Genomic DNA, 11283 nt, shown 5'->3' with positions numbered 1-11283 from the left:
GTGAACCTATGCTAATGTACCGCCCTTCCTAGGACTAATACATACTTGTGATTATACCCCTTGCAAGCATCCGCAACTACAAGAAAGTAATTAAGAATAAATCTAACCACAGCCTTAAACTCTGAGATCCTGCGATCCCTCCTGCATCGATATACCAACGGGGGTTTAGGTTTCTGTCACTCCGGCAACCCCGCAATTGGCAAATGAGTACAAGATGCATTCCCCTAGGCCCATAAATGGTGAAGTGTCATGTAGTCGACGTTCACATGACACCACTAGAAGAATAACACCACAACTTAAATATCATACCATTGAATATTACTCAACCATAGTTCACTACTAACATTTAGACTTCACCCATGTCCTCAAGAACTAAACGAAATACTCACGAGACATCATATGGAACATGATCAGAGGTGATATGATGATGAATAACAATCTGAACATAAACTTGGTTCAATGGTTTCACTCAATAGCATCAACAACAAGTAGAGATCGATACCGGGAGAGTTTCCCCTATCAAACAATCAAGATCAAACCCAAATTGCTACGGCGGTGACGGTGTCCAGCGGTGGAGACGGCGGTGATGATGGTGGAGATGATGATGATGGTGATGGAGATGATGTCCAGCTCGATGACGGTGACGATGGCGTCGATTTCCCTCCCGGAGGGAATTTCCCGGCGGATTCCCTGCCCGCCGAGAGCTCTTTTCTCTCTGGTGTTCTCCGCCCCGCAGAGGCGGCTGTAACTCTTCGCGAGGTACCCTCTGTGGCTTAGGTTTTCGGGACGAAGGATTTCGCGAAGAAAAGGAGGCGAAAGGGGCCGTGGGCCCCCCACACCACATGGCGGCGCGGCCAGGGCATGGGCCGCGCCGCCCTAGGGTGTGGGCCCACCCTGGGTCCTCCTGGCTCCTCCTTCTGGCTTCCTTCGTCATCTTGAAAAATAGGATTTTTGGTATAATTTCCTTCCACAGTTGATCTTCCGAAATATTGCGTTCTGACGGTGCTTTTTCCAGCAGAATCCTGGCTCCGGTGCTTGATCCTCCAATAATGATGAAACATGCAAAATAGATGAAATAACATAAGTATTGTGTCCCAATATGAAATATATCAATGAATAACAGCAAATTATGATATAAAATAGTGATGCAAATTGGACGTATCACACATACATGATATGATGAGTATTGTGAGATTTAATTGGGCATTACGACAAAGTACATAGACCGCTATCCAGCATGCATCTATGCCTAAAAAGTCCACCTTCATGTTATCATCCGAACCCCTTCCAGTATTAAGTTGAAAACAACAGACAATTGCATTAAGTATGGTGCGTAATGTAATCAATAACTACATCCTCGGACATAGCATCAATGTTTTATCCCTAGTGGCAACAGCACATCCACAACCTTAGAACTTTCTGTCACTGTCCCAGATTTAATGGAGGCATGAACCCACTATCGAGCATAAATACTCCCTCTTGGAGTTAAGATTAAAAACTTGGCCAGAGCCTCTACTAATAACGGAGAGCATGCAAGATCATAAACAACACATAGGTAATAGATTGATAATCAACATAACATAGTATTCTCTATCCATCGGATCCCAACAAACACAACATATAGCATTACAGATAGATGATCTTGATCATGTTAGGCAGCTCACAAGACCCGACAATGAAGCACAATTAGGAGAAGACAACCATCTAGCTAATGCTATGGACCCATAGTCCAGGGGTGAACTACTCACACATCACTCCGGAGGCGACCATGGCGGTGAAGAGTCCTCCGGGAGATGATTCCCCTCTCCGGCAGGGTGCCGGAGGCGATCTCCTGAATCCCCCGAGATGGGATTGGCGGCGGCGGAGTCTCTGGAAGGTTTTCCGTATCGTGGCTCTCGGTACTGGGGGTTTCGCGACGAAGACTATATGTAGGCGGAAGGGCAGGTCAGGAGGCGTCACGGGGGCCCCACACGCTAGGGCCGCGCGGGCCCCCCTTGGGCCGCGCCGCCCTAGTGTGGCGGCGCCCCGTGGCCCCACTTCGTCTCTCCTTTGGTCTTCTGGAAGCTTCGTGTGAAAATAGGCCCCTGGGCGTTGATTTCGTCCAATTGCGAGAATATTTTCTTACTAGGATTTCTGAAACCAAAAATAGCAGAAAACAGCAACTGGCTCTTCGGCATCTCGTTAATAGGTTAGTGCCGGAAAATGCATAAATATGACATAAAGTATGCATAAAACATGTAGATATCATCAATAATGTGGCATGGAACATAAGAAATTATCGATACGTCGGAGACGTATCAGCATCCCCAAGCTTAGTTTCTGCTCGTCCCGAGCAGGTAAACGATAACAAAGATAATTTCTGGAGTGACATGCCATCATAACCTTGATCATACTATTGTAAGCATATGTAATGAATGCAACGATCAAAACAATGGTAATGCAATGAGTAAACAAATGAATCATATAGCAAAGACTTTTCATGAATAGTACTTTCAAGACAAGCATCAATAAGTCTTGCATAAGAGTTAACTCATAAAGCAATAATTCAAAGTAAAGGTATTGAAGCAACACAAAGGAAGATTAAGTTTCAGCGGTTGCTTTCAACTTGTAACATGTATATCTCATGGATAGTTGTCAATGCAAAGTAATATAACAAGTGCAATATGCAAGTATGTAGGAATCAATGCACAGTTCACACAAGTGTTTGCTTCTTGAGGTGGAGAGAAATAGGTGAACTGACTCAACATAAAAGTAAAAGAATGGGCCCTTCGCAGAGGGAAGCATTGATTGCTATATTTGTGCTAGAGCTTTGGTTTTGAAAACAAGAAACAATTTTGTCAACAGTAGTAATAAAGCATATGTGTTATGTAAATTATATCCTACAAGTTGCAAGCCTCATGCATAGTATACTAATAGTGCCCGCACCTTGTCCTAATTAGCTCGGATTACCTGGATTATCATCGCAATACATATGTTTTAACCAAGTGTCACAAAGGGGTACCTCTATGCCGCCTGTACAAAGGTCTAAGGAGAAATCTCGCATCGGATTTCTCGCTATTGATTATTCTCAACTTAGACATCCATACCGGGACAACATAGACAACAGATAATGGACTCCTCTTTTATGCATAAGCATTCAACAATTATTAATTTTCTCATATGAGATTGAGGATATTTGTCCAAAACTAAAACTTCCACCATGGATCATGGCTTTAGTTAGCGGCCCAATGTTCTTCTCTAACATTATGCATGCTCTAACCATTTTAGCGGTAAATCTCCCTTACTTCAGACAAGACGAACATGCATAGCAACTCACATGATATTCAACAAAGAGTAGTTGATGGCGTCCCCAGGAACATGGTTATCGCACAACAAGCAACTTAATAAGAGATAAAGTGCATAAGTACATATTCAATACCACAATAGTTTTTAGGCTATTTGTCCCATGAGCTATATATTGCAAAGGTAAAGAATGGAAATTTTAAAGGTAGCACTCAAGCAATTTACTTTGGAATGGCGGAGAAATACCATGTAGTAGGTAGGTATGGTGGACACAAATGGCATAGTAGTTGGCTCAAGGATTTTGGATGCATGAGAAGTATTCCCTCTCGATACAAGGCTTAGGCTAGCAAGGTTTATTTGAAACAAACACAAGGATGAACCGGTGCAGCAAAACTCACATAAAAGACATATTGTAAACATTATAAGACTCTACACCGTCTTCCTTGTTGTTCAAACTCTTACTAGAAATTATCTAGACCTTAGAGAGACCAATTATGCAAACCAAATTTTAGCAAGCTCTATGTATTTCTTCATTAATAGGTGCAAAGTATATGATGCAAGAGCTTAAACATGAGCACAACAATTGCCAAGTATCACATTATCCAAGACATTTTACCAATTACTACATGTATCATTTTCCAATTCCAACCATATAACAATTTAACGAAGAAGATTCAACCTTCGCCATGAATATTATGAGTAAAGCCTAAGGACATATTTGTCCATATGCAACAGCGAAGCGTGTCTCTCTCCCACACAATGAATGCTAGGATCCATTTTATTCAAACAAAACAAAAACAAAAACAAACAGACGCTCCAAGTAAAGCACATAAGATGTGACCGAATAAAAATATAGTTTCACTAGAGGAACCTGATAATGTTGTCGATGAAGAAGGGGATGCCTTGGGCATCCCCAAGCTTAGACGCTTGAGTCTTCTTGAAATATGCAGGGGTGAACCACCGGGGCATCCCCAAGCTTAGAGCTTTCACTCTCCTTGATCATATTGTATCATCTCCCTCTCTTGATCCTTGAAAACTTCCTCCACACCAAACTCAAAACAACTCATTAGAGGGTTAGTGCACAATCAAAATTTACATGTTCAGAGGTGACATAATCATTCTTAACACTTCTGGACATTGCACAAAGCTACTTAAAGTTAATGGAATCGAAAAATCCATCAAACATATCAAAACAGGCAATGCGAAATAAAAGGCAGAATCTGTCAAAACAGAACAGTTTGTAAATACGAATTTTATTGAGGCACCAGACTTGCTCAAATGAAAATGCTCAAATTTAATGAAAGTTGCGTACATATCTGAGGATCACTCACGTAAATTGGCATAATTTTCTGAGTTACCTACAGAGAATTAGGCCCAGATTCGTGACAGCAAAGAAATCTGTTTCTACGCAGTAATCCAAATCTAGTATGAACCTTACTATCAACGACTTTACTTGGCACAACAATGCACAAAACTAAGATAAGGAGAGGTTGCTACAGTAGTAAAAACTTCCAAGACTAAAATATAAAACAAAGGTGCAGTAGTAAAAACATGGGTTGTCTCCCATAAGCGCTTTTCTTTAACGCCTTTCAGTTAGGCGCAGAAAGTGTATATCAAGTGTTATCAAGAGACGAAGTGTCAACATCATAATTTGTTCTAATGATAGAATCAAAAGGTAACTTCATTCTCTTTCTAGGGAAGTGTTCCATACCTTTCTTGAGAGGAAATTGATATTTAATATTACCTTCCTTCATGTCAATAACAGCACCAACAGTTCGAAGAAAAGGTCTTCCCAATATAATGGGACAAGATGCATTGCATTCAATATCACTTTTTGAGTCCATGCATACAGTTGCATGTATATCCATGAGGACAGAAAGATTAATTACAACTAGATGGCTCCTCTGTTATAAAGCCAAAGGAGACACATCCCAACAAAAGCAATGATACTGTCGACCTAAGTACCACCATAAATAATACGATAACCCCACAACCCAAGATATTGACCCATAAGACATAACCGAAAAACCCTAGCTAGCAAACCTAGACAAGTACATACTGCAAGAGCTTGCAACTGCAGGCAACACACAACACACTCGATCACGACAATCTGAGCACAAAGACCGCTATCACCAATCCAGAACGTCCTCCGTTGGTAGAAGCCCAGATTGGCTAGAGAGACACAATAGTCCCTAGCTAGAAGGAAACAACCATGACAATGCTTACTTTACCTGAACTCAAAGTTCATGGCTTTGTCACTGACATGTGGGGCCACCATATGCAGGGTCAGCATGTCAATGACTCGAAGTTACATGGTCAACACCGCACCAACGAACTAGCCACCACCTAGGTCGAGAGAGAGAGGAAATCAAGAGAGGATGGATCGGCTCCTAATGACAGGGAAGGGACTGCGCCAAAAGGACTACAACGATGGCATGCGAGTTGGATGAGCATTAGTTAACTCAGGCGTGAAGGTGGTGCGATACAAAAAAAATTGTGTTCACACAATGGAGCTCATCAGCTCCATGTGTGCAAAGTAGGATTCGCTAGGAGTGATGTGGCAATTTTTTCCCTTTTAAAGAGAATTTTCGTAATTATTTTTTAATGTGAATTTTTTGCAATTGTTTATAGATCGAAGTAAAGTACTCAGGAAGTCGCGATAAGCAACTGTGGAGCCAGAACATCAACTCCGGAGGGGCCCTTAAGCTAATTAGTGAATCACACCATGAAAATAAAGCTGCCATGTCTAATATTATGAAGAAAGTGTATAACATAGGGAGGCGTAGCCTGTGCTCGTCCCCCTCTGTCTCCGTCACTGGCGATAAAGAACATCCTCCTACTCCCTAAAAACATGAATGTTCTCCTACAGCAAGCTAGGAAATGGGTATGGGCTGCTGAAAAGAAAATGAAGTTGGTATAGGCATCTTTTTTTTCGCGGGCACGCGAAAAGCGTGCCAAATCTTTATAGAAGGAAGCAACAAAAATACAAGAAGCCAAAGGGGGATGCGAACATCTGCCCTTGGCCAACCCACGCACACACCCAGAACTCACGCCTACTCTCACATCATCCCTCTCCAGTCTCCTACCCTCGCAGCCCGCCAAAGGCTGAACTCCTCGAACACTGTATCAATGATCTGCGTCGTGGAGAGCTGCCTTTCCAAGTTCCCAAACACCCGGGCGTTTCTCTGCTTCCAAAGCATCCATGCGATCAGCAAAACGAAAGTATCGAAGCCTCTCCTATCCTCCTTGCGCAGCCTTTTCCTCGCTTCCGTCCACCATCTCTCCAAATCTGTGTTCTCCTGTGGCTCCTGTAGCCGTGATCCCATTTTTCTCAGACAGCCGAACCATACCATCTTAGCGTATGGGCATTGTGCCAGAATATGATCTACATTATCCTCGTCCTGAAGGCAAGTGGCACAAGGGTTCGGGCGATCCTGTAAGCCATGCCTAGCCCTCCTATCCGAAGTCCAAAGCCGTCGCTTCAGCGCCAACCATCCGAAGATTTTGCACTTGAGAGGTGCAGAGGATCTCCAAATTGGCTTGGCCATACTCCAAGTAATCCTCCCGATGCAAAGCATGTTGTAAGTCCTCCTGGTGGAGTACTTCCTGGACACCGATCCTTTCCAGGTGATTTGATCCGGTCGATTCCCATCACGAGGCACTCTCCGCAACTCCTCCCAAAGTAGGGTGCATTGCATCCACTCATCAATGGACAGCTCTCCAGCGACATCCAAGAGCCAGACATCCTCTAGCAAGGCCTCCTTGACCATCCTCATGTTTTTCCTCCTCGTTGGCACTAACGACGCTACATCTGGCGCAATCTCCTCTACATTCCTACCATTTATCCATCTGTCCCTCCAGAAGAGTATCCTGTCCCCATCTCCTACTGCAAACTGCGCCAGACTCTGGAATACTTCATTGGCTTCCGGATCCTTGATCGCTGGCAGACCTTGCCAAGGCCTCGAAGGGTCCTTGCGGCGCAACCAACACCACCTTGCTCTGAGGGCTAGCCCTTGCAGTCTGAGATCCTTCACTCGAAGACCTCCGAACTGGGTCGGCTTACATATCGTGTCCCATGCTACCATGCATTGGCCCCCATTCACCTCCTTCTTTCCCGCCCAGAAAAAGGCTCACATCCACTTTACCAACTCCTCCAGCACCCAAGCTGGAGCCTCAGCTACCATCAGCTGATGTATGGGTCTCGCGCTTATCACCAATTTGATGAGAATGAGCCTCCCTGATTTCTGAATCATGCATCTCTGCCAAGCCGGCACACAATGTATGACCTGGTCAATCAGCGGTTGCCACTCCGCTTTAGTCAGGGGTCTCAGAGCTAGCTGCATGCCAAGATATCTGATGGGGAACCCCACCACCTCACAGCCCAGCGTCTCCACAACTCTGTCCGCATCCCCCTCCTTCTCTCTAATCAGCGTGGCTGAGGTCTTCCTATAGTTAACCCGCAACCCGGAAGCCTCCCCAAACACCTGGAGGATGGCCTTAGTTGCCTCCAATTCTATGCTCAGAGGCTTGCAGAAAATAACCACATCATCAGCATATACCGATATTCGCTGCCTCTCCAAAATCCCCGCAAGCCCAGAGAAAAGCTACCTCTCCGCAGCCTTCTTGATCACCGCCGTCAACACCTCCATCGCCGCCACAAACAACATGGGTGAGGTTGGGTCTCCTTGCCTGAGACCTCTCACGTGCACAAATCTCTCCCCTGGTACTCCATTAACCAACACCCTCGTATTTGCGGTAATTAGCAACAGAGCGACCCACTTTAAGAACCTCTCCCCAAAGCCCATGCGCCGAAGCACCTCGAACAGAAAACTCTAAGATATCGAGTCGAACGCCCTTGTGAGATCCAATTTGAGAAGCACTCCTGTCTGCCTCCGCTGGTTTATCTTCCGTGCCACTTGTCTCACAAGGATGAAGTTATCGTGTAAGGATCTCCCTCGCACAAAAGCTGACTGGTTGGAGCTCACAACCTCCCCCAGCCTTCTCCGGAGCCTGTTGACCATAACTTTTGAGAACAGCTTTGCAAAGCTATGCACCAGACTAATAGGGCGATAATCCTTGACCTCCATGGCGTCTGGTTTCTTGGGTATCAAAGTGATCAGGGCTCTATTCAGGCGTGCAAAGCCCCGACCATCTCCCACACTCAGTTTGAACAGTCCGGCGAGGACGTCCCTTTTGATAATGGGCCATGCTCTGTGGTAAAACGCTCCAGTGAAGCCATCCGGCCCTGGCGCTCGGTCCGGGGGAGGTCCTTGACTACCCCCCAAATCTCCTCCTCCGTAAACATGGCATCCAGATCCTGTAGCACAGCTGTAGGGATATCAAGTTCATCCAGGTTTATAGAGTGCTCTCTCGGCTGCATTTGCCCAAGCAGCTGAAAATACGCCTCGGTGAAAGCCTCCACTTTCAAATTCTGTTCCGTCACTATCTCATCTCCGACTTTCACCGTAGCGATGTGGTTCTTCACTCTTCTCCCATTGGCTACTGCATGGAAAAGCGATGTGTTTGCATCTCCCTCCCTCAACCAGCGGATTCTCGATCTTTGTCTCGCCATAGTTCGCTCCAGTGAAGCAAGGCCGAGAACATATTGCTTAAGCATTCGCCTTAGCCAAAGCTCCATAGGGGTCAACATACGTCTCTCCTGGGCCACGTCCAGGCGTAGAATGAGGGTGTTAGCTATCGCAATATTCAGCTTAACGTTGCCCACTTTTTTTTGCCCCCAGGACTGCAGGTGCTCAGCGGCATTCCTGTAAAGCGCATCCAGCCTCCGAAACGGGTCAACAATTGCAGGGTCACATACCCAAGCTTCCTTAACCGCCTCCTCAAAACCCTCCAACTTGAGCCAGAAGCTCTCAAACTTGAACCTTCTCTTAGGCCGAAACGCCGCGTTGAGAGCAAGGTGTAGCGGTGCATGGTCCGAAACCGATGATGATAGGCCTTGCAGCACCGAATCAAAATGCTGCAGGTCCCAATCCACTGAAACCAGCACCCTGTCTATGCGTGTGAGGGTGGCTTGCTCCCTCTCATTACTCCAAGTGTAGGTCCGGCCATGCATGTATAGATCTTTTAACTCATGCTCATGCACAAAGGCCCCGAAGCGCCGCATCATATTCCTGTCAAGGTTCTCATTATTCTTCTCATGAGCATTTAGGATCATGTTGAAATCTCCCGCCACTACCCACGGCCCTGGGCAAAGTGACCTCCTCTCCGTCAACTCCTCAAGAAACAGAATTTTCTCGTCAGCCGCTTGTGGCACATAAACGGTGGTAAGCCACCATTTGGCACCCTCAATAGTCATGACCTCCCCGGTTATCGCATAAGTATCAAAGCTCACGTGGCCAATCTGGATCACCGAAGTGTCCCAGGCCATCACCACACCTCCTCTAGTCTCATCAGCCGGCAAAAACACAAAGCCATCAAAGGATGGTCCCAAACACTGTGAAACATAGAACTCATCCACCTCCGCGACCTTAGTCTCCGAAATACACACAATGCTTACATGCAGACTAGTAGGAAACTCCCTAATGGCACTCCTCTTAGCTGGATCGTTCATGCTTCGAACGTTCCAGAACAACATTTCTAGGTTACAATCCATAAGCTACTGAGACAGACTCCACTCCGATGGACACCTACTGTGCCGCTACCGCTACTCTACAGCCCTCCTGCTGGTCGAAGCTCTGGGGCACCATCTTGCCAAAGATGGACGCCATGAACCTCACGTGCCTCTCTCCTAGAGGTGAGTCAAACATCTCCGTGAAGCTTGCCAGGTGCTCCTCGTCCACCGACAACTCCTCTGGGCAGATGCCCAACGCCTTCAGTAACACCGTCTCTGCCGTCGAGGCCTTGGCCGCCTTCTTCTCTCTGTCCTGAGCCGCCAACGCTGTACTCCTAGTCAGGCGTCTGGGCGTGAATGGCTGTGCCTCAACACGCAGGCCAGACGAACTCTCCACTTCTCGAAGCAACGGTGGTGCCAGCTTCTTGAGGATGGAGGAACATAACATCATGATGCGACACAGTGCAAGTTTCTCCTGTTGTAGCTCCAATCTCTCTGTGGCATCCACCACCCGCATCCCTAGTGTAACTTCCTCTAGCACTGGCCCCTCCCGGACACGGCGTGGCACCATCTGCATAAGGCTATTAGGCCCCGTGTATGACGAACAAGGGTAGCCTCTAGGATCGCTTTCCATGCACTCCGAACGGCCACCGGACGCCATGTCAACTAGTTCACCACCCTCCTCCAGGCCCTTCTCACGTTCCGACAGAGAGACCTCGAAAAAGTCCCGAACTGAACTACCAGAAACAGAGCCAGATGAACTCGCAGACGTGTCTGAACCTGATATCAGTGGTGTGCCGCAACCTACAGGCGACGCACACCGCAGAGCAGAACTCAAAGAGCCCTTCGACGAGCCCTCCACCAGATCCTCGTCAGCCCCGTCCATGGGCCCAACCTTGTCTCCAACCGTCGCAGCAAACAAGGAAATCGGGCCCAACTTGTCCGCAGAGGCTGGATCAACTTCCAGGCCCACGCGGGACCCGCCCCTAGGAGACAGTGCAGTCTCCAGCGCCAGCCGACCATGAACCTCCACCAGGCCCACGCGGGACCCATCACTAGGAGACAGGGCGGGCTCCAACGGCAGCCGACCACGATCCACCTCGGGATCCGCTGCAGCAGTTGGCAGCGTCTCCAGCGCGTCCTGCCAAACCGTGGTAGGCCCGCCCGCATGCAGCGCAGGTTCCAGCTCCAGCACCGGCCCCACTTTTGGCATATTCTCCGCATCTGGCTCCGCTCCCGCAGCCTCCGCTGCTTCTCCTCCACGCGATCGCGCAACGGGTCTTGATCCAACGCTTCCCAGCTCCTGTTGAGACTCCTTTTGACCAGCACTTTCTAGCTGCACCCTGACAGGATTGATCGGAGGTGACGCCACCTCATACAGAGAGGACTCGGTTTGAAATGCCCAAGGCCCAGGTGAGTCCAACGGGGGT

At 47.3% G+C, this 11283-nt stretch overlaps 2 protein-coding genes across 2 annotated transcripts; both read right to left on the bottom strand.

Annotated features, from left to right (window-relative positions):
- Window positions 1-7412: 7412 nt before the first annotated feature.
- LOC139832468 (uncharacterized) lies at window positions 7413-8369 on the bottom strand. Its single transcript, XM_071822236.1, has 2 exons — window positions 8244-8369; window positions 7413-7808 (listed from the first exon to the last, which is right to left on the bottom strand). The coding sequence occupies exons 1-2, from the start codon at window positions 8367-8369 to the stop codon at window positions 7413-7415; spliced, it is 522 nt and encodes a 173-aa protein (XP_071678337.1).
- Window positions 8370-8443: 74 nt separating this feature from the next.
- Window positions 8444-9853, bottom strand: LOC139832467 (uncharacterized). The gene has a single exon (XM_071822235.1). The coding sequence runs from the start codon at window positions 9851-9853 to the stop codon at window positions 8444-8446; it is 1410 nt and encodes a 469-aa protein (XP_071678336.1).
- Between the last annotated feature and the right edge of the window lie 1430 nt (window positions 9854-11283).

Source organism: Lolium perenne, chromosome 6, assembly GCF_019359855.2.
Source record: "Lolium perenne isolate Kyuss_39 chromosome 6, Kyuss_2.0, whole genome shotgun sequence".
Classification (NCBI taxonomy): domain Eukaryota; kingdom Viridiplantae; phylum Streptophyta; class Magnoliopsida; order Poales; family Poaceae; genus Lolium; species Lolium perenne.
The sequence above is the reverse complement of the archived record's forward strand: the minus strand, read 5'-3'. Positions and strand labels throughout refer to the sequence as shown.

Coding starts and splice junctions, on each gene's coding strand:
- LOC139832467 (XM_071822235.1), bottom strand. CDS start 9,853: ATGAACGATCCAGCTAAGAGGAGTGCCATTAGGGAGTTTCCTACTAGT.
- LOC139832468 (XM_071822236.1), bottom strand. CDS start 8,369: ATGGAGGTCAAGGATTATCGCCCTATTAGTCTGGTGCATAGCTTTGCA. Junction 7,809..8,243: donor GCTCCAACCAGTCAGCTTTT/GTGCGAGGGAGA, acceptor ATTTTCTGCAAG/CCTCTGAGCATAGAATTGGA.